General features: G+C 49.6%; 2 protein-coding genes across 11 annotated transcripts in view; one reads left to right on the forward strand and one right to left on the reverse strand.

The window, feature by feature from the left end:
- The window catches only part of P2RX6 (purinergic receptor P2X 6), a 39,906-nt gene that overhangs the window by 6,693 nt on the left and 10,363 nt on the right, over positions 1-22,850 (forward strand). For 2 of the 9 annotated variants that reach the window (XM_084994060.1, XM_084994058.1), the window contains exon 2: positions 18,672-18,830. In XM_084994060.1, the coding sequence (XP_084850186.1) occupies positions 18,813-18,830 (18 nt within the window). In that variant the 5' untranslated portion in view covers positions 18,672-18,812. Of the gene's footprint in view, positions 1-14,047; positions 14,188-16,564; positions 17,038-17,815; positions 17,929-18,671; positions 18,831-22,850 lie in introns of those variants that run through there. The other 7 variants (XM_021074042.2, XM_021074045.2, XM_084994059.1 and 4 more) reach the window with 6 other exon arrangements.
- On the reverse strand, positions 1,330-22,790 carry LRRC74B (leucine rich repeat containing 74B). Of its 2 annotated transcripts, XM_013983197.3 has the most exons (9): positions 22,611-22,790; positions 21,907-22,049; positions 21,366-21,498; positions 20,368-20,574; positions 17,659-17,768; positions 16,652-16,767; positions 15,616-15,694; positions 14,073-14,168; positions 1,330-3,114 (listed from the first exon to the last, which is right to left on the reverse strand). In XM_013983197.3, exons 1-9 carry the CDS (start codon positions 22,741-22,743, stop codon positions 2,977-2,979), a joined length of 1,155 nt encoding a protein of 384 aa, XP_013838651.3. In that variant the 5' UTR covers positions 22,744-22,790; the 3' UTR covers positions 1,330-2,976. The 2 variants fall into 2 exon arrangements, with proteins under 2 accessions (XP_013838651.3, XP_084850194.1); XM_084994068.1 differs by lacking the exon at positions 1,330-3,114 and having other exon boundaries at positions 13,929-14,168.

Consider the following 22,850-nt stretch of genomic DNA (forward strand, 5'->3'; position numbering starts at 1 on the left):
AGTATCCCTCTTCTGATTGGTGGATGCGTGACTCGTGGAGTGTGGCTCATCCTGATTGGATGTTAGTTTGGCGGGAAGGCTGCGGGGTCGCGCGGTTGCGAGATCCCGCGCGATCTCAGCTTTCCGGTCAGAGTCTTGGAGGTGTGAGCCACACCATCCCTTTGGTCTCCCGGCGCCCTATGGGCTGCAGGAGCCCTCCCCTCATCCACATGCCGCGCCTGGCCCTTGGCTATTTGCGGTTCCCTGGCCTCCACTTCCCAGAAGTTTGTGCAGGGTCTTCTGGGGACGGCGGGGAGGAGGGTCCTGCCAGTCCAGGGCGGGCCTCCGATGGGGAGGGGACAGCAAGCTCATGGACCAGAATCCTCGGGCCTCCGTCAACCGGAGTTACCTCTTCTGTGCAATATAGTCGTTTTGGCCATTACAGCTTCTCGTAGGAGTTTAGAGGGGACTGTTGTGATTTTAAGTACGATTTATTTTTACGATTGTAAAACTAACAGTGAAAAGAGCAAAATGCAGAAGAAAAGGGAGGAAGTAAACCATAAAGCTGCAACCTAGAGATAAACAGTATTAACATGAGGGGGTATACATTTTTTCCCACACAATTTGGGCCGAACAATCCAATTTTTTTTTTTTTGTCTTTTTTCTTTTTTTGCCATTTCTTGGGCTGCTCCTGCGGCATATGGAGGTTCCCAGGCTAGGGGTCCAATCGGAGCCGTAGCCACCGACCTACGCCAGAGCCAGAGCAACGCAGAATCCGAGCCGCATCTGCGACGTACACCACAGCTCACGGCAGCGCTGGATCCTTAACCCACTGAGCAAAGCCAGGGATCGAACCCGCAACCTCATGGTTCCTAGTCGGATTCGTTAACCACTGCACCACAACGGGAACTCCCCAATTTTTTAAAACAGCTTTCTTGAGCTACAATTCACGTATCATAGAAATCGCCCATTTAAAGGGATGTACAATTCAGTGGATGTTTTGTATATTCTGAGTTGTGCAACCACCACCACAATCAGTTTTAGAACTTTTATCCTTCAAAGAAACTCATACTGTTTATCTGTCAATTCCCAGTCCTTCCCATCTCCCAGCCCTAGGGCAGCCTCTCATACACTTTCTGTCTCCATATTTGCCTACTCCAGACATTTCAGAGGAATGGAGTGGTCTTTTAGGGTTTACTTCTTTCACTTTGCATAACATTTCCAAGGTTCATCCTTGTCCTTGCATGTGTCAGTACTTCATTCCTTTAGCCAACTTTATGAGACACAATTCACAAACCATACAATTCCCCTATTTATTTAAATTTTAAAAAAGTCTTATAATACTTCTCATTTGTTATTTATTTATTTATTTATTTATTTATTTATCTGTGTCTGTGGCATGTGGAAGCTCCAGGTCCAAGGATCAAACCTGGGCCACAGCAGTGACCTGTGCTGCAGCATTGACGTTGCTGGATCCTTAACACCCTGAGCCACCAGGCAACTCCAAAAAATTCCCCTATTTAAAGTATCTAATTCACATACATTTACCAGATTAATGGAGTTGTGCAAACATTACCATAACCATTTTTTTTTTGTCTTTTGTCTTTTTTGTTGTTGTTGTTGCTATTTCTTGGGCCGCTCCCGCGGCATATGGAGGTTCCCAGGCTAGGGGTTGAATCGGAGCTGTAGCCACCGGCCTACGCCAGAGGCACAGCAACGCAGGATCCGAGCCGCGTCTGCAACCTACACCACAGCTCATGGCAACACCGGATCGTTAACCCACTGAGCAAGGGCAGGGACCGAACCCGCAACCTCATGGTTCCTAGTCGGATTCGTTAACCACTGCGCCACGACGGGAACTCCCATTTTTTTTTTTTTTTTTTGGTCTTTTTTAGGTCTGCACCTGCAGCATATGGAGGTTCCCAGGCTAAGGTCAAATCAGAGCTGTAGCTGCCAGCCTACACCACAGCTCATGGCAATGCCAGATCCTTAGCCCCCAGAGTGAGTCCAGGGATCAATCAAACCTTTGTCCTCATGGATACTGGTGAGATTTGTTTCTACTGAGCCCTAATGGGAATGCTACCATAACCAATTTTAGAACATTTGCATCACCCCAGATTTCATCTCTTTTTATTGCCAAATAATATTCCATTGTATGGGTATACTACATTTTATTTACTCATCAGTTGGTGGGTATTTACGTTTTATGGATATTATGACTAATGCCATTATGAACATCTGTGTTCAAGTTTTTGGAGTGGACATGTTTTCATTTCTCTAGAAGTGGAATTTCTGGGTCATATGGTCAGCTCCATATGGTTTAACTTTTTGCGGAACTGCCAGACAAACGATGTGATTTTTTTTTTTTTTTTGGTCTTTTTGCCTTTTCTAGGGCCGCTCCCGCGGCATATGGTGGTTCCCAGGCTAGGGGTCCAATCAGAGCTGTAGATGCCGGCCTACACCACAGCCACAGCAACTCGGGATCTGAGCCGCATCTGCAACCTACACCACAACTCACGGCAACGCCAGATCCTTAACCCACTGAGCAAGGCCAGGGATCGTACCCGTGACTTCATGGTTCCTAGTCGGATTCATTAATCACTGAGCCACGACGGGAACTCCTAGGCAGGCAGTTTTAAGTTCTCAGTGCTTGATAATAAATTGCCTTCTGAAAAGGCTGTGTCAGTTTGCATTATTCATAGTGGTGTTTGGGAATGCCGGTTGCACATCACCTGATATTTTAATCATGTGCCAGATCTTGGGCATCTTGGCCCAATGCCCAGCTCATTGTGTAGTCTATAGTACAAGTTTCTCTTACATGAATGAGTGAGAGCAAAGGAAGGTCCTGAGTAGTACAAATGTTTGAGTCACCATGAAGGCCGCCTCTGTGGGACTTACCACCTGGTTGCCATGGGGACTCCATGCAGACTCAAGTGTTAAAAAGCATCAGGAAGTTGATGTGGCTGATGGGAGAGGTGAGGAAACCACACTCCACAATCATTTAGATGGTCTGAAGATGGGCAGCAGTTCTCTTCTGTACTCCACTCTGTGGGCAGCCGTCTTTATGCAAAGCCTTGGAAGAATCAGCTTCAGTGAACCGGCAAGGTCATCAAACTCTCTGTTCACCTGGATATCCTGAGGAGAAACCCATTACAAGGTGGTATGGTATTGCTTTCTGAGAACTTGGGTGTTTTACATACACAAGATCACAGAAGCTTGTTAGAAGACACACACACACACACACACACACACACACACAAAGGAAGCTCCTTAGGGTGGCTTCTCCCCTGTGCAAGACAATGTGATTACAACCCAAACAGAGATAGGAAAGTGGTCAAAGAGGGGCGTTTAGGGGTCTGCTCTGGTTCTTGGTCTGGAGGTCTGGTTATATACCATTGTGTGCTGTTTGTAAAATCCACCCCTAATCTGTGTGCATCTTTCAGCATACATGTAGTTCCTCAATAAAAAGTGAGAACAAAGGTTTGGCAGGAGAGAAAGAGCATTGAATCTTTCCCTGCCAGAGTTCTTGCCGTTGGGTCTGGAACCTCATCCCACCTTCATGGTGATCCCACTTCACACAAAGGCAAGCCTGAGCCCTTTGGAAGGGCTGCACATGAATGATAAGGATTCTAAAGCATTTCCCTTAAAGCCAAGGATAAAATTTGGCAACCCATGGAGTTTCCTGGTGGCACAGTGGGTTGAGGATCTGGCATTGTCACTGCTGTGGCACTGGTTTTATCCCTGACCCCAGAACTTCTGTATGCCACTGGCATAGCCAAGAAAAAAAATCTGGCTACCAGGAGTTCCTGTCGTGGCACAGTGTTTAACGCATCCGACTAGGAACCATGAGGTTGCAGGTTCCGTCCCTGGCCTTGCTCAGTGGGTTAAGGATCTGGCGTTGCTGTGAGCTGTGGTGTAGGTTGCAGATGCGGCTCAGATCCTGTGTTGATTCAACCCCTAGCCTGGGAACCGCCATTGCCGCGGGAGCGGCGGCCCTAGAAAAGGCAAAAAGACCAAAAAAAAAAAAAAAAAAATCTGGCTACCGATACTAGCCTAATGGTAGCACTAGAGAACAGAAACTTAGAACACGGCACACACACCAGTGTTTATCTCTAATATGGAACCCATAATCCCATGTTGGTGGACTCAGGACTGTGTCCCAGGACTGTCTCATTCCAAATATTATGATATTTCTATTATAATAAAAGTATTTGTTATTTGTAGACTTATTATTTTATTTTGGCTTTTTAGGGCCATAACTGCAGTAAATGGAAGTTCCCAGGCTAGGGATCGAATTGGAGCTACAACTGCCAGCCTATGCCACAGCCACAACAATGCCAAATCCGAGCTACATCTTCAACCTACACCACAGCTCATGGCAATTCCAGATCCTTAACCAACTGAGCAAGGCCAGGGATCGAACCTGTGTCCTCATGGATGCTATTCAGATTCATTTCCACTGAGCCACGACAGGAACTCCTATTTGTAGGCTTAGTAATGATAGCCATTCTGACCGGTGTGAGGTGATACCTCATTGTAGTTTTTTTAAATTTACTTTTTACTTTTTTGCTTCTTTTTTTTTTTTTTTTTGCTTCTTCTTTTTTTTTTTTTGCTATTTCTTTGGGCCGCTCTGGCGGCATATGGAGGTTCCCAGGCTAGGGGTCTAATCGGTGCTGTAGTCTCCAGCCTACGCCAGAGCCACAGCAATGCAGGATCCGAGCCTCGTCTGCAACCTACACCACAGCTCACGGCAACGCCGGATCATTAACCCACTGAACAAGGGCAGGGACCGAACCCGCAACCTCATGGTTCCTAGTCGGATTCGTTAACCTCTGCGTCACGACGGGAACTCCACTTTTTTGCTTTTTAAGGCCACACCCAAGGCATATGGAGATTCCCAGGCTAGGGATCGAATCGGAGCTACAGCTGCCAGCCTACACCACAGCCACAACAACACCAGATCCGAGTCTTGTCTGCGACTTACAGCACAGCTCATGGGGACACTGGATCCTTAACCCAATGAGCGAGGCCGGGTATTGAACCTGTGTCCTCATGGATGCTAATCAGATTCGTTTCCACTGCGCCATGACAGGAACTCTTCATTGTACTTTTGATTTGCTTTTTTCTAATACTTAGTGACGTTGAGCGTTTTTACATGTGTCTATTGGCCATCCACATGTTTTCTTCAAAGAAATGTCTGTTTAGGTCTTCTGCCTATTTTTCCATTGGGTTGGGTTTTTTGCTGTTGTTGAGTTGTATGAGTTGTTTGTATATTTTAGAGATGAAGCCCTTGTCGGTTGCATCTTTTGCAAATATTTTCTCCCTTTTGGTAGGCTGTCTTTTCATTTTGTTTATGGTATCCTTTGCTCTGCAAAAGCTTGTAGTTTTGATTAGGTCCCATTTGTTGATTTTTGATTTCTATTGCATTGGTGGAATTTTGGTCCTAGATTATTGTTTGTAGGGAGTTTTAAAATTACATATTCAATTTCATTTCTAGCAATTGGTCTGTTCAAAAGATCTATTTATTCTTGATTCACAGTTTTTTCCTTTGTTTGTGTGGCATATGGAGGTTCCCAGGCCAGGGGTCCAATTGGAGCTATAGCTGCCGGCCACAGTCACAGCAATGCAGGATCCAAGCCATGTCTGCGACCTACACCACAATTCACAGCAACGCCAGTGGGTGAGGCCGGGGATTGAACCCTCGTCCTCATGGATATCAGTCAGATTTGTTTCTGCTGCACCATAATGGGAACTCCTCTTGATTCAGTTTTGATAGGCTCTATGTTTCTAGAAAGTTTGGCATTTCTTCTAGGTTGTCACATTTTTTGGCATATAATTGTTCATAGTATTCTCTTGTAGTTTTATGTATTTCAGCAGTATCAGTTGAGATTTCTCCTTTTTTCATTTCTTATTTTGTTTATTTGAGTTCTCTCTATCTTTTTCTTGGTGAGTCTGGGTCAGAGGTTTGTGAATTTTTTTGTTTACCTTTTCGAAGAACCAGTTGCTAGGGGTCAAATCGGAGCTGCAGCTGCCAAACCTACACCACAGTTCATGGCAATGCAAGATCCTTAACCCACTGATCGAAGCCAGGGATTGAACCCTCATACTCATGAATACTGGTTAGGTTCGTAACCTACTGAGCCAAAACGGGAACTCCCCTTTTTCCCATTTTTTAGTTGGTAGTTTAGGTTGTTATTTGAGATTTTTCTTGTTTTTCTGAGGAAGGCCTGTATCTTCATGAACTTCCTTCTAAGAACTGCTTTTGTGGCATCCTATAGATCTTGTATGGCTGTGTTTTCATTGTCGTTTTTCTCAAGGTGTTTTTTAATTTCCCTTTTGATATCCTTGTTGACCCATTGGTTTTTTTTTAGTAGCATGTTTAGTCTCCATGTAGTCAGTTTTTTCTCATTTTTTTCCCCTGTGATTGATTTATAGTTTCATGCCATTGTGGTCAGAGAAGATGTTTGAAATAATTTTTTTTTTTTGTCTTTTTGCCTTTTCTAGGGCCGCACCCGTGGTATATGGAGGTTCCCAGGCTAGGGGTCTAATTGGAGCTGTTGCTGCCAGCCTATGCCAAAGCTACAGCAACGCAGGATCCAAGCCACATCTTTGACCTACACCACAGCTCATGGTAACGCCACATCTTTAACCCACTGAGCGAGGCCAGGGATCGAACCCGCATCCTCGTGGTTCCTAGTTGGACCTGTCTCTGCTGCTCCATGATATGGGAACTCCAATTGATCCTTTTATCATTAAGTAGTGTCCTTTATCATTCTTTTTTTTTTTTTTTTTGTCTTTTTACTATTTCTGGGGCCACTCCCACGGCATATGGAGGTTCCCAGGCTAGGGGTCCAATCGGAGCTGTAGCCAGCGGCCTACGCCAGAGCCACAGCAACGCAGGATCCGAGCCGTGTCTACAACCTACACCACAGCTCACGGCAACGCCGAATCGTTAACCCACTGAGCAAGGGCAGGGACCGAACCCGCGACCTCATGGTTCCTAGTCGGATTCGTTAACCACTGCGCCACGACGGGAACTCCCTTTATCATTCTTAATGGCCTTGTTTTAAGTCTGGTTTGTCTGATGTATTTCGACCCCCCCTTTTCCTATCATTTCCTTTCACATGAAATATCTTTTTCCACCCCCTCACTTTCTTTTCTTTCTTTTTTCTTTTTCTTTTTCTTTTGTCTTTTTAGGCCTGCACCCACAGCTAGGGGCTGAGTTGGAGCTGTAGCTGCCAGCCTACACCACAGCCATAGCAATGCCAGATCTGAGCCACATCTGTGACCTACACAACAGCTCATGGTAACACCAGATCCTTAATCCACTAAGCCAGCCCAGGGATCGAACCTACATCCTCATGGATACTTGTCAGGTTCATTACCGCTGAGCCATGACAGGAACTCCCCCTCACTTTCAATTTATGTGTGTCCTTTGCCTTAAAGTGAGTCTCTTGTAGGTAGCACATTGTAGTGTCTTGATTTTTTTAATCCAATCTGCCAATCTATGTCTTTTTTTTTTTTTTGTATTTTCTTTTCTTTTCATTTTCTTTCTTTTTCTTTTCTTTTTTCTTTTTGTCTTTTTAGGGCTGCACTGCAGCATATGGAATTTCCCAGACTAGGGATCGAATTGGAGCTGTAGCTGCTGGCCCACGCCATGTCAGATCCATGCTTCGTCTGCCACCTACACCACAGCTCACAGCAATGCTAGATCCTTAACCTACTGAGCAGGGCCAGAGATTGAATTTGCATCCTCATGGATGCTGGTCAGATTTGTTTCCACTGAGACACAATGGGAACTCATTTTTTTGGTATTTTCTGATGAGTTTCATTAACCATTGCACCAAGTTGGGAACTCCTGTTTGTAGACTTTTTGATGATTGGCCATTCTGGCTGGTATAAGGTGATACCTCATAGCGGTTTTGATTTGCATTTCTATAATAATGAGTGATGTTGAACATCTTTTCACATATTTTTTGGCCATCCATATGTCTTCTTTGGAGAATTGTCTGTTTAGATCTTCTGCCCATTTTTTGATGGGGTTGTTTGTTTTTTTGATATTGAGCGGTAGGAGGTGTTTATAAATTTTGGAGATTAATCCCTTGTCAGTCGATTCATTTGCAAATATTTTCTCCCATTCTGTGGGTTATCTTTTCATTTTGTTTAGGGTTTCCTTTGATGTGCAGAAAATTTTAAGTTTAATTAAGTCCTATTTGTTTATTTTTGCTTTTACTGTCATTACTCTAAGAGGTGGATCTGAGATGTTGCTGTCGTTTATGTCAGAGAATGGCCTATGTTTTTCGCTAAGAGTTTTATAGTGTCTGGTCTTATAGCTAGGTCTTTAATTCATTTGAGTTTATTTTTGTGTATGGTGTTAGGAAGTGTTCTAATTTCATTCTTTTCTTTGTAATTATTAATAAATGTGTATTTATTACCCTTTTAAACCTTGTTTTCCAGTTGATTCCATGTTTCTCCTTGTTCTTTTTCTTTTTTGTGGTTTGATGATTTCCTTTTTACTTTATGCTTGTGTCCTCTTCTTAATCATTTTTGTGAACCTATTGTTCATTTTTGATTTGCGGTTCCCCTGTTTTCAAGTATGTTAACCCCTACCTATATCTGCTCGCTTTAGACTGATAGTCATGGAGGCTCAAACACATTCTAAAAGAGTCTAGATTTTCTTTTTTTTTTTTTTTTTTTTTTTGCTATTTCTTTGGGCCGCTCCCGAGGCATATGGAGGTTCCCAGGCTAGGGGTTGAATCGGAGCTGTAGCCACTGGCCTACGCCAGAGCCACAGCAACGCTGGATCCGAGCCGCGTCTGCAACCTACACCACAGCTCACGGCAACGCAGGATCGTTAACCCACTGAGCAAGGGCAGGGACCGAACCCGCAACCTCATGGTTCCTAGTCGGATACGTTAACCACTGCGCCACGACGGGAACTCCGAGTCTAGATTTTCTTACTCTCCTTCCTCATATTTTATGATTTTGATGTTCTTTTTTTATATCTTTATGTTTATCTTTTTGTTGTTCCTTGTGATTATCATTGCTTTCACAAACAGGATTTTTTTTTCCTTTGATCTATACACTGGTTTATTTAAGTGATTGCTTTCCAACTGTGATTTTTCTCCATTCTGTGTCTCCTTACTTCTTTCCTATTTAGAGGAAACCTTTCAATATTTCTTCTAGAATAAGTTTAGCATTCTGTATTCTTTTAGTTTTTTGTTTGTCTGAGAAATTCTTTACTTCTGCTATACATTTTCTTGTCTTTTTAGGGCCGCACCTGCGGCAAATGGAGGTTCCCGGGCTGGGAGTGGAATTGGAGCTATAGCTTCTGGCTTACACCACAGCCAAAGCAATGCCAGATCCGTGCATTGTCTGCGACCTACCCGACAGCTCATGGCTACTTCTATTTTAAATGATAATCTTGCTGGGTAGAGTATTCTAAGTTGCAAATTTTTCCCTTTTAGAATTTTGAATATATCTTGCCACCCTCTTCTGGACTGTAGTGTTTCTGTAGAGAAATCAGCTGATAGTCTTACAGGGGTTCCCTTGCAATTAAGTCTTTATTTTTTCTCTTGCCACTTTTAGAATCCTCTCCTTATTTAAATTTTGCCATTTTTATTATAATATGTCTTGGTGTAGGTCTCTTTGGGTTCACCTTGTTTGGGGCTCTCTGTGCTTCCAGTATCTGGGTATCTATTTCCTTTTTTAGATTTGGGAAGTTTTCAGCCATAATTTTGTCTTCTTCTTCCTCTTCCTCTTCTTCTTCTTTTTTTTTTTTTTTGTATTTTTAGGGCCACACCTGTGGCATATGAAGGTTCCCAGGCTAGGGGTGGAAATGGAGTTATAGCTGCTAGCCTAGGCCACGGCCACAGCAACACCAGATCCAAGCCACATCTGTGACCTAAATACAGCTCATGGCAATGTCGGGTCCTTAACCTACTGAGCGAGGCCAGGGATCAAACCTGAAACCTCATGGCTCCTAGTCAGATTTGTTTCTGCTGCACCACAATGGGAACTCCCCATAATTTCTTCAAATACATTTTCAATCCTCTTTTCCTTTTTTTCTTTCTTTCCAGCAACTATGGCATATGGAAGTTCCCAGAGTAGAGGTTGAATTAGAGCTGCAGCTGCTAGCCTATGCCACTGCCACAGCCATAGCAATGCCAGATCTGAGTCCACATCCTTTAATCCACTGGGCAAGGCCAGGGATCAAAGCCCACGTCCTCATGGATACTAGTTGGGTTCTTAACCCAATGAGCCACAATGGGAACTCCCTCTTTTCTTTTTTCTTCTCCTTCTGGAATCCCTCTTATGTGTAGATTGGCATGCTTTATATTATCCCATAGATCTCTTATATTGCTTTCATTTTTTTTTTCCATTTGGTTTTCTGTCTGCTGTCCTTATTGAGTGGTTTTCCATTCTTCTATCTGCCAAGTCACTTTTCGATTCCTCTGCATTATTCATTTTGCTGTTCAATGTCTTTAGCTCAGCTTGCTTGCTTGCTTTCTTTCTTTCTTTCTTTCTTTCTTTCTTTCTTTCTTTCTTTCTTTCTTTCTTTCTTTCTTTCTCTTTCTTTCTTTCGTCTCTTTTGTCTTTTTAGGGCCGCACCCACAGCATATGGAGGTCCCCAGGCTAGGGGTCTAATTGGAGCTGTAACTGCCAGCCTATGCCAAGCTGCAGCAATGCCAGATCAGAGACGAGTCTGCGACTTACACTCCAGCTCAATGGCAACGCCTAATCCTTAACCCACTAAGTGAGGCCAGGGATTGAACCCTTAGCCTCATGGTTCCTGGTTGGATTTGTTTCTGCTGCACCATGATGGGAACTCCTTTAGCTCAGCTTTCATCTTTGCAAATGAATTTTCTAATTTTTCTTGGCTCCTACTTACAGTTTCTAGTTCCTATTTAAAGTAATCTGTGTTACTGTTGATAGCTGTTCTTAATTCCTTCAGGATTTTCATTACCTCCTTTTAGAACTTCATGTCTGTTAGACTGCAGATGTATGTTTCATTGTTTGCTCCTTCTTTTAACTGGGAATGGTTCCTGTGCTTCTTCATTTTGCTTATATTTTTCTTACTCTGCAAGTTTAGGGAAGACAATCATCTACTGTAGTTTTTGGAGGGCTATTTATTTGTGGGAGGATCCCTGGGTAGCTTACTGTTTTTTTTCGGCATGAGGGCTGCTTTTTGGTTTGGATGTTTGCTGCCTCTTTCCTCAGTGTGTGCAGGCTATTATCCCCTTGTTAGGGGGTGTGCAGGTGCATGGTCTGCCCATGCTTCCAGGGAGGTTGGGGCAATGGGCCATGCCTGCAGGCTGCTTCTGGTTGTAGGGCCCTCAGCAGTGGCACTGACCCCCAGGGAGGTGGGGGCCCATGGGAGTGGCAGTGGTAGGGCGGTGGGGTATCTGCATTCCCAGGAAGGTGGGGGCAGTGGGAGGCACTAGGTTGTAGGACCCTCTGTGGCAGTGACCCCTGGGGTGACTGGGTCCTCAGATGGTGCCTGGTCATGGGACCCTCAGTGGTGGCAGGCCACACCCACCTCTGGAGTCCATGATGTATGCAGAGGTTTGCACCTGCCCCTATAGTCCATGCAAGAGGCACCCTGCCACCTGAGAGCCTTGTGCTTAGAGAAGGAAATTCCTATGGTGGTCCTGTCCCCACTCCTCTCGCCCTCCCCAACAATGGTGGCTTGCTTCTTCTGCTGGACCAGAACTCTCACACTCCATTGGCTGTGACGCACTGCTCCCTAGCCCCCTCAGGTTGTCTCCACATAGCCAACCCTAGTTCTCTCCCTGGAACTGACCTCAGGAGCCCGAGTCTCAGTGCCCAACACCTGCCCAAGTATCTCAGGCTATGGTGTTCTGGGTGGTGGTACCAATGGTTTGTGCAGCTCTCTCTCTGATTTGCCCTCCTCAGTCTGGCTGCTGTGCTTTTCTCTGAGGTTTTGAGGTTCTTCTGTCCCAGCTGATCTCACCATCAGTTAGGTGGCCTCCCAAGGTATGGATTCCTTTCCTCTTTCACGGCTCCCTCTCAGGAATGCTTGCCCCATCCTGATTCCTTTTTTCTCTTCTCTTTTTCCCTTTTGTTCTATCCAGTTATGTGGAGGTTTTCTTGCCTTTTTTGGAGGTCTGAGGTCTTCTGCCCTTGTTTAGTAGATGTTCTGTGTGAATCATTCTACAAGTATTTTTTTTAAAATGTGTTTGTGGGAGAAGTGGAGCTCCAAATCTTACTCTTCTGTCATTTTGACCCCACCTTCCCCATTGCATTTTTTTTTTTTTTTAGCATGATAGAATCCGGCACTGGAGTTCCTGTTGTGTCTCAGTGATAATGAACCCAACTAGTATCCATGAGGATGTGGGTTTGATCCCTGGCCCTGCTCGGTGGATTAAGTATCCAGTGAGCTTTGGTGTAGGTCACAGATGCAGCTCAGATCCCACGTTGCTGTGGTTGTGGTGTAGACCAGCAGGTGCAGCTTCAATTTGACCCCTAGCTTGGGAACTTCCATATGCCACAGGTGTGGGCCTAAAAAGAAAAACAAAACAAAACAAAACAAAACCCCAGCACTGACAGGAATTCTCAGAGCAGAGGGAACACAGTCAAGGCAAGCTGGTCTCTGGTCTCTGGCTCTGGAGTTGTAGAGACTAGGAGGTAGCTGTCTGACATCAGTTGTCCCAACCTGGGAGGACTGGAGCTGTGAAAACATCTTTAGAAAGGCTCTGATTCAAGCCTGAGTTGAAGTAAATGAGAGGTAGAATAAGCGTGATTTGTGACTAGCCTCTTTATAATTCATATTTGGGGATTCTTGATGTTTAAGTGCCTTAGAAAAAAGTGACTTTTTCCTTTGTTAAAAAGGCAAGAGGGAGTTCCCGTCGTGGCACGGTGGTTAACAAATCTGACTAGGAACCATGAGGTTGCAGGTTCTATCCCTGGCCTTGCTCAGTGGGTTAAGGATCCGGCGTTGCCGTGAGCTGTGGTGTAGGTCACACACGTGGCTCGGATCCTGTGTTACTGTGGCTCTGGTGTAGGCTGGCGGCTACAGCTCCAGCCTGGGAACCTCCATATGCGTGACAGCGGCCCAAGAAATGGCAAAAAGACAAAAAAAAAAAAAAAAAAGGCAAGAAGGAGTTCCTGTCATGGTTCAATGGAAATGAATCTGACTAGTATCCATGAGGACACAGTTTCAATGGGTTAAGGATCCGATGTTGCTGTGAGCTGTGGCGTAGGTCTAAGACATGACTCAGATCTGGCATTGCTGTGGCTGTGGCGTAGGCTGGCAGCCATAGCTCTGATCCGCACCCCTAGCCTGGGAAGCTCCATATACAGCAGGTGCGGCACTAAAAAGACAAAAGAAAAAAAAAAGGCAAGGAGTTCCCACTGTTGTGCAATGGGATTGGTGACATCTCTGCAGCACTAGGACTCAGGTTTGATCCCTGGCCTGGAACAGTGGGTTAAATGATCTGGCATTGCTCTAGGTTGCAACTGCGGCTTGGATCTGATCCTTGGCCAGGGAACCCCATATGACATGGGGTCAAAAAAAAAAAAGAGGCAAAATTGTAGTTCCTTGATGGCTTAACAGGTTAAGGGTCCAGCATTGTCATTACAGTGGCTTTCATCACTGCTGTGGCAGAGGTTCCATCCCTGGCCCAGGAACTTTCACATATCACAGTTGCGGCCAAAAGAAAAAAAAGGCAAAATCGAATGAAAAGGGGTTTTAATCTGGGCAGCCACCCACCACACAATCCTTCCTTCAGTGCGACCCACCTGCAGGGAGCACTGGCCAGGCAGGGAGGGGCTACCTTGCATCTGTAAGCAGCAAGCCCCGTGCTCCCTGAGCCTCCTAATTCCCCTCAGCCAATGAGGAGCCCAGGCAGGGGTCCAAGATGAGACCCCAAGACACCCCACACAGGGTTGGGAGGAGAGTCAGAGGGGCCTCCTGACCCAACCTACTTTCAGCCCCAGGTGGAACTGGGACTTGGCCACACTGCGAGTCTGTGCCCATGTGACTCTAATCCCCACTCTTCCTCTAAAGTGGAGCACGTGGTGCCTCCCAGGACTGCACGGGTATCAGGGTAAGGTTTATGAGAAGCTCTTACAGAGAAATCCAGCAGTTCTGCGGCAGACAATGGGTTGGCCCGGACAGACTTCAGAAGAGCAGAGCAGCCCTCACTTCGCATGGGATTCCTGGATACCTAAGAAACACACGCCCAGGTGAGAAGAGCTAAACCCAGGAGGCGGGGGAACATGAGAAAGGGAAGGAGGTCGGGATCCCTCTTTGTCCCTGTGGCTTGGGTGTCTGCTCTCAGCTCAAAAGGTGCCCCCTGGGACACGCCACCTGGGTGAAGCTGTGGGGCCAGGGAAGGGAAGAGGAGGTTGTCACTGGCTGAGTCCCCACCCTGCCCCCACTTTGTGCTGGGAGCCGAGGATACAGACACAGCAGACACACTCTGCCCTCAGAGTTCACTGAGCAGGAGAGGAAAGTGAAGCAAAATGCAATGTGTGGAGGGCCATGGGACCGTGCGCACCACCCCTCCCTGGGCAGCAGAGGGTGGCAGGGGATAAAACACCCCAGCTGAGCTTTACAGGAGCTGGGCGTTTCAGCTAGAAAGGAGGGGTGAGAGGTTGCAGGGTGTGGTGGGGGGATTGTGAGCAGCTTGGCCCAGAGTAAGGAGCTTCAAGGTGGGAAGAGATGGGGCTGGCAGAGCCCAAAGCCCATGTGCTGGAAATGACAAGCTCAGCCCGGATTCATCAGGCTTAAAATGGGCACATTTCTGATTTAGAAAGAGCAACTGGTGGCAGGTGGGAAGGAAGGGCCAGAAATGGGGAAGGAGCAGGCAGGGGACCCCACCACCACCAGCACCCTGGGGGAGGCGAGATGAATGGGGGAGAAGGTGGAAGGAGAAGGAGGGGCCAGCACTGGGCCCAGCTTCTGACTCATTAGGAAGGAGCCCCCCACCTAGAGGCGACCCTTTGGGAGGGTAATGTGTCAGGTTTGCTCCCAGAATCCAAGGTACCTGTTTCCTCTGGGGGACCATCCAGCAGGTGCCTGAAATGGGAACCCAGAGCAGAAGAGAGATGTCTGGGGTCTTGAGGGCTACAGGAGAGGAGTGAGCCTCAGGCTGGGAGAGGGTGCTGCTGGGGGCTCCTGTGCCAGCAGAGGGCCAGGCTGGGCTGGTGGCACATCCTCTGAACAGGGGCCTTTGTGGGCCTGCTCTACCCTCTCTTCTCTGTCTTCTGCTTTCACGGGTAAGCTGCTCCCTCCCACTGGCAACCTCCCGGAAATAGCACATCTGGTCTGCCCCTGGGTTCCAGCAAGGCCAGAGGAAGAGCAGGGGGAGGGTCAAGGGAAGCCAGGTGGCCCTGACCATCTTCAGCCAAACATGACTCCAGTGGGCTGGGGAGGAGGGGGAGTTGGGAGGGAAGGAATCTGAAAGAGTTCAGGGGTCAGGCCAGAGATGGGTGAGTGGATGACAAGAGAAAACGTGGTCACAGCAGAAAGCCGGAACCCCTTCCCCCATCTGGGCTCTGGAACCCATGTACCCCCTGCCTCTGGGTGAAGAGATGTGGCAGGGAAGCAGCCTGTGTGGACAGGCACAGGCAGGTGTGTGCCAGGGCCTCCCCCATCAGACCAGCACTCACAACAAGAATCCTCAGTGTCCGGTTGACCTGCAGACCCTGGCCCAGGCTCAGAGCTCCCAATGCAGAAATGCGGTTGTTGCTGCAACAGAAAGGCGTGTGCATTGTGCTACCTTGTAAGCAACTGTGCAGAGCCACATTGCCCCAGGGCCCAGCTGGAGCTGCTGGTGCATCCTCCAGGTTGAACCTCTCAGCCCAGCTTCTATGCACACTCCAGAGATCCTGGGCAGGTCACTGTACATAAGGTGGGTAATTACTCTATATTAAAGGAGGCCCAAGTGTTCAGGGAGCTCACCCAGCAAACATGCCTAGAGCATTGTCACTCACCCCCCTCCCCAGTGGAGACCAGCTGCTGCTCCCTGGCCCTCAGAGCTCAGCAGGTGCTGCCACTCATTCTGCTCCAGCCATGAAAGCCTCTGTTCCCTCCCCACCACCTCCCCCGACTCCTGGTGGGCCCAAACTCCAGACCCCAGCACAGCTTTCAGCTCCTTTGTCACCAGAACCAGCCCCACGTCCCTCCAACCTCTCAGACTCCAGCCTAGCATCTCTTGTGGCCTCCTCTGGGCACAGCTTCTCTCATAAGGAGGAAAAGTGGGCAGGATGGAGCAGATGATCTTGCCAATGGCAGGCCGGTGCAGCTCACTCAGGCAACCCCAGCATGAGGCACAGCCTCTGCAACCTATGACCTGTATGGCCTCTGCCTTTCCTTCCCTCTGGGCTTGCAGCCCTGACCCTGGTTAACCTCAGAGGCCTGGAACTTGCCTGGGCCTGGAGGAGCAGCCTACCCATGGCAGGCCCCCAGCAGTCCTGCACTGAACAGAGCAAACCACTCTTTCTGAAAGGGAGGAAAGCTCACGTGGAGCACCCACCCCTGCACTGGATGGATGTGAGTGAGGACAGAGCTGGGCACTCTCAGACAGTGGCTGAAGCCCCACTGTAAGTGTGTGTGGAAGGTTGGGCTCTCAGTGGGAACAGGAGCAAGATGAGTGTGGATCCCTGGGTGGCCATGGCTGGGGCACTGGGCTCCTTGTGCTCTCACCTAAGATTGAGCTCCTCCAACACGTTATTGGTCTTGAGAGCCTCCCCCACTGCAGAGGCTCCAGGATCTCCACAGCCATTGTATGAGATGTCCAGGACCCTCAAGAAGATGCTGGCCTGGGATGCAAAGGAGCAAAAAGCGGGCCCAAGCCTCTGAGCCCAGGAGGCCTGAGGAGCAAAGAGCATGGGCAGAGAGCAGAGGAGGGAGCCCTGGGGCTTGGCCGGTGGTGATGGGCAGAGCTGCAAGACCTGGGACAGCAAGGGGAGGGTGTGGACGTGAATGTGCCTCAGGACTGGCTGTTGGCCATGGGCAGAGACACCATGATCAAGATCTTTCCCCAGGTGGGGACCTCTCCAGGACCAGGACTGAGGCACAGAGCAGACCAGGTGAAGAGCTGTTGGATGAAACCTACCTGGGGGTTGTGCTAGGGAGGAGGGTGGGAGCTCGGGGGTGCCCCAGGGAGACAGAGCCTGACCTGTCTATGGGGCAGGACCCCAGTCAGCCCTGTCAAGAGGGCCAGGCAGCAGCTGAGGTTCCTGGAGGAGGATCCCGCAGAGGCAGCCAGCACAGGGGGCACCACAGGTGCCTGTGCCTGTGCCACCCACTGTCAAGGCCTACAAACCACAAGACCCAAGGGAGCAGGCAGGTGTCTGAGAGTGTGCTGGGGTCCCAGTGTCCAAGGCTGTCATCTCAGGGAAGCATCTGCACATGCCCAGCGGCAAGTATGCATCACTGGACAGCACGCTGTCCTCACCGGCCAAGAGTTTGTGACATCTGGGAAGGTGTGCAACATCAAATGTGGACCCTTCACAGAGTGACATGAGGGGGGCACGGGGAGAGCAAACATCGTTGTCATCAAACAGATCTAGGAATGTTAGTTAGCTACAGAGACATTCTTTATGCTCTGCTGAAAAGATCCAAGGCTCATTTCTGAAGAGCTGTAAAGATGGGCATCTGGCACCTGGGAGATGTGCCCCCAAAGGAGAGGCCATGGACGGGGGCCGTACCTCCAGTCCCCTGGCAAAGGCCACGGCTCCTGAGCCTCGCAGGTGATTCCAGCTCATGTTAAGCTCCGTGAGTCCTGCATTTTCTGCCAGGGCTGGTCCAAGTGTTTCCCCTTCAGAAACACCAAGACAGACTTTCTTACTGTGTTTATTCCTTCAGAAAATGATACCAATGCCCACTGTGGGCCAAGGTCTCTGCTGCGCATGGGGGTCAGAGAGTTGAACCCAAAGTGGCCTGCCCTTCCCTCAAGGAATTCACCTTTAATGGAGAAGGTATAAATATAAATTAATGGGATGCGAGCTATCATAGACCACAAACACTCTGTGAGAACAGAGTGGGGGCTCACCTCGCCTGGGGGGGTCAGGAAAGCGAACAGAATTTTGAAGACTAAGGAAACATTGCATACGTGTGCAGGCACCATGGGGAGCATCCCCAGGAAGAAATCAGTGAAAGGAAATGGGAAGGAGGAGATGCTTTTCAGAAGAGAAATGTTGTGGTGGGGGATGCTTGTGCTATAGTCTGCATAAGAAGTGACAAGGCCAGTCCAGCTGTGGTGGAGAGGGGCAGTGGTACACAAAAGGAAAGCAGGGCTGTGTGGGTAAGAACCCTGAGAGACATTGAAATGTAAAATGACAGAAGTCCACCCACCACCAGGCTCTCCATTCAGCTCCCAGTCCTCAGCCTTCTGCTGCCCCCCTGCTTACCCCCTTCTTCCCCTGGAGAATAGCTCTTCACTCCATCCTTCCGTGCTGGTGTCTCCTACCAGCCCTGGAGTCCTTCCCAGCTCTGAATCTGACCCCTGTCCATGGTGCATGCATCTGCACAGGCTGCTTTGGCAAAGTGCACAGCAGAGCACTGGGCCCCCAGTTCAGGAGAGCGGTGTTAGCACCTTGGAGAGCTCCCCGCAGGGCACTGAGGACTCCCAGCTGCCTCCTGAGCACAGGGCTCCCACCCTCTTATCCAGCACTGGGTCCAACACCCTCAGTTCTCAGACATGTTCATTCCTCTTCCCTAGACACTTCCAGGACTGGGAGAGGAGGTCAGCAGACCCCCACCTCAAAGAGAAGCCCCTTCTTTACTGAACAGCTGGAGGTGAGTGGGTTCTACACCCATGCATCTGCCTCTTGTGATTCCAGTGCTTGGTTCTTCATGACCCATGCAGCCACCCCATAAGGTAAGTGCTACCCTTGCCTTTGGTCAGGTGGGGAGACTGAGACCCAAGTTCCTTCACCCCTAAAGGAGTCAGGCCCACCCACAGATCCCCACTTAGGGAGATAAAATGGCCCACTGAGCCTGCCCTTTTCCAGGCCAAACTTCATCCCTACTGTGCTGCCTTCACAGGGCCTTGCCTTCTAGCTTTTTCCTCCTCCATGCCTCTCTGGGGCTGCCCTCTGACCATGCAGGCCGAGAGGGACGCCTGTACTGAGTTTGTTCAAAGTCTGAAATGATCTTGTCTTTTTTTTTTTTTTTGTCTTTTGTCTTTTTGTTGTTGTTGTTGTTGCTATTTCTTGGGCCGCTCCCGCGGCATATGGAGGTTCCCAGGCTAGGGGTTGAATCGGAGCCGTAGCCACCGGCCTACGCCAGAGCCACAGCAACGCGGGATCCAAGCCGCATCTGCAACCTACACCACAGCTCACGGCAACGCCGGATCCTTAACCCACTGAGCAAGGGCAGGGACCGAACCTGCAACCTCATGGTTCCTAGTCGGATTCGTTAACCACTGCGCCACGACGGGAACTCCTGAAATGATCTTGTCTTTTAATTTCACTGACTTCCCACGACAATCTTCTTCGAAGGCAGACTGACTCTCTGGCAGTTAAGCTCTAGGGCTGATTCTCAGAAGCCAAGGCTGTTGCCACCCCCATTCACTCTAAGCAACCAGAGCAGTGATTCCTGAATTTTTGGGACCAGACGAACCTCCTGGGGCACCTGTTAAAATGTAGGTGAACAGGCATCTCCCCCAAGAGGATTCAGAGGTTCAGCAAGTTCAGGGCTGCAAAATCTATATTCCTAACCTAGGGTCTCAGGTGATTCTTACAATGGATTGGGATGGATGAGGGGCAGGTAGACCTCCATGTTCCTGGCAAAGTAGAGCCTGTGCAAAGGCTCTGGGGCATGAGAAAAAGGGGGTGAGATCACAGCATCCCACTGACATCTTCAACAGCACCTGGAATAAAATCTTCATGGCTTTTGCCATGGTTTGCAGTCCTGTGGCCCCATTGCTTCTCCATCCCACAAACTGGCCCCCCTCTTCTAGCCTGGTCATACTGGAGTCTGTCTGGGAAATAGTTCCTCAGCTTGAAATACTTCTCCCTCTGGTCTTGCCATGGCTGGTTGCTTCCCCCCTGCACATTTCAACTTAAATGTCACCTCCTCACAGGGGGGTTCCCATTCTTTTCCAGAATCATGCCCTGTTTGTTTCTTTTGTGGCACTAATAATTATGGAGAATTATCTGGTTACCGTGTGCTCTCTGAGGTCAGGGACTTTGTTTAGTTCGTCGCTAGATTCCAAGTGGGTGTCCAGCACCCAGCACACATGGTGGTGGGCAGTGAGATGCCTGTGGAATCGATTGAATTCCATGGGTGGGGGCAGGGATCAGCAACCAGAACACAGATGCTCTGAGTAGGCCTGCCTACCTCTGCCCTCCCCTGCCACAGAAAGATGTACATGAGTACCATTATGGTGGCCCTGGCCACTGGCCAGATGTTACCTGCTTGGTCATTCAGCTGGTTATAGCTCAGGTCCAGGGATTTCAGGCCTGTGTTGGCCAGTAGGAGTTCAGCCAGGTACTGGGCCGCTTGTTCCTCCAGACCATTCCCTGCCAGCTGAACCCGCTGAATGGCTGGGTTCATAACCAGGGCGGCACAGACAGCCTGGGCTCCCACTGCTCCCAGCTGGTTCTCCGACAGGTCCACATCTGGGGGCCAACACCACTGCTCAGTGAGCGGGATCCAAAGCCAGGCACCATCCTTCCCCATCCCCCAAACTTTCCAGGCCTGACAGCAGAAGGGGCTTTGCAGTCAGACTGTCCTAGGGTGGCATGATGACTCTGCCCCCCATCAACTGGATCCCCCTAGGCCACAGGCCATTTCCCAGACCCCAAGGCCCCACCTCATATGTCCATGTGCTTCATCAGGGCCTAAAACCACCTACTTTTGTGGTGCTTTGGAGGTTGTCTGTGACATGGATGTAACCACCCCAGTTATGACTCATGCCTGGGAGCCACATAACCCACCCACAGAAGCCCCCACTGCTGCATTCCCATGGCAGTGCATGGAGCTCTTACAGAAGCAGACACTCTGATGAGCATATGTTCCCCACATTCCCAAGGTCAAAGTGGCCTTATTGGGCCCATTTCACAAATTGGAAACTGAGGCTCAGTGAAGGTGAGCTTCCTGCCCAGGGAAATCCTGCTCTTTGGTGACAGAGGCGGGATTTGCATCCAGCCTTGAGAGACTCCCCTCAGCCCTCCCTCATTGCCCACTGCCTGGCCCCTACCCCTCTGTGCTGGACTCTTCCACCTGCATTCAGGACTGGGAGGCTACCATATGTAGGGTTCCTGGCCAGCAGAAAAGGGGACTGAATAGGTCAGCACTGGCTGTGCCACAGAGGGTCTGACTCCACCACACCCTCTCTACCCTGTTATGAGGTCCCCTCCCCCAGCAACACAGCAGGCTCCTGCCCACCTGTCCCACGCTCAGCACCTACCACTGATGCTGCTGTTTTTGCTCAGAGCATCTGCCAGGGCCTCCGCGCCAGCCCCACAGAGTCCATTGTCCCGAAGGTCCAGCCGCTTGATGTAGGGATTGGACATCAGTGAGGAAGCCAGAGCCCGGGCCCCCTGGGACAGAGAGGGGCCTGAGGGGCCTGGCCCTTCCCAGGGCTTAAGGCCCCAGACACAGCTAGCCACACCCTGGCTCTGTCTCTGGGCTCAGACCACTCAATGTCCTCCAGCTGAAAGGCCCATCCCTTCCCACATGCCCGGGAACACCTGCTTCTCCTTCTAGGCTCCACTCAAACCTCAGCTCCTGGAGCCTTCCCTGACTCCCCAGCAGGCTCCCAGCCCTTGTACCAAACTCTGTCACAGCCCTGATCCCTCCTGTCACCCACTGTGGGGGATGGGATGTGCCTGGCACAGAGCAAGGCCACAGAGTGTTCGGGTTGGGCTCAGAAAGGGACCACTCACATGGCTACTGCCCCCCAGGTCCTCGCCCTCCAAACCTGGCCCCTGGGGTCCCTCCAGGGGTACCTGGGGACCCAGACCACGGTGCCGCAGGTTGAGCTCTGGGGCGCTCCCTTGGCGCAGGAAGCAGGAGGCAGGCACGACATTGTGGGCCTGGCAAGACCTCAGGTAGAGGGTATCCTTAACCAGTTCTCCAAGCTTATGGGTGCCTGATGGGAGACAAGGGATGAAGGTGGAACCCTCCTCAGCCTCTGTCACTACCCAGCCTCTGTTTTCCTCTAGAGGCATTTCTTCCTGTGCTAGTAGGGATTCTTGCTCACATATACAAGTGATGACATCGAGGCTCCGAGAAGGCAATTCCTTTCCCCCAAATCACACAGCTGGTAGTAGCTAATCCTGGCTCTACTCTGCTTGCCTCCACCGAAGTGCATGATGTGTCTTCTCTTGCACTGCAGACCGCACATGCTTTATGAACAGTTTATGGGGGAGGAAAACTACAGCAATTTACGTTTTCTACACATCCATGAGTTTAGTTTTTCCTGAGGGTTGAGGAAACCTAGCCCTGATCCCATTTCAGGGTGGGACAGCCCTTTTTACACTCTCTGGTAGGATTTTTGCCTCTGAACCCATCGTTGTGGAAGTGTGTTGTGATGGTAGAACTCCTGATGTGGCCAGGAGTATTGCACAGAGGGCACAAGGCTGGAGCCGCTGCTGGCTGGACGGGGTTTCCCGCCCACTTCGGCCCCAGCCTGATCCCCACCCATAGGCACCTTCTGTCTCCAGGTCAGAGTCCGAATCCACGTCTGAACACTTGGCCTCCAGGACTTCTGCAGGATGCCCAGTGGCCGCCGCCCCTTCCTCCAGCTCTTCCTTCTCCCCAGGACCCTCGCAGGGATCCCTCATGGTTACACCCACTCTGCAGCGGCAGCCGCTGAGAGCAGGAGTGTGCCGCACTGCCGCCCGGGCGCGGCTTATAAATGTCGCTGACCCTCCGCGCACTGACCAATCAA

Source organism: Sus scrofa, chromosome 14 (assembly GCF_054392235.1).
Source record: "Sus scrofa isolate SSC_HxYL_T2T_F1_AM1 chromosome 14, Sscrofa_HxYL_maternal_Yorkshire_Landrace_v2.0, whole genome shotgun sequence".
Classification (NCBI taxonomy): Eukaryota; Metazoa; Chordata; class Mammalia; order Artiodactyla; family Suidae; genus Sus; species Sus scrofa.

Coding starts and splice junctions, on each gene's coding strand:
- LRRC74B (XM_084994068.1), bottom strand. CDS start 22,743: ATGAGGGATCCCTGCGAGGGTCCTGGGGAGAAGGAAGAGCTGGAGGAA. Junction 15,695..16,651: donor TTGGAGGAGCTCAATCTTAG/GTGAGAGCACAA, acceptor TTTCTGTTGCAG/CAACAACCGCATTTCTGCAT. Junction 14,169..15,615: donor GGACACTGAGGATTCTTGTT/GTGAGTGCTGGT, acceptor TGTGTTTCTTAG/GTATCCAGGAATCCCATGCG.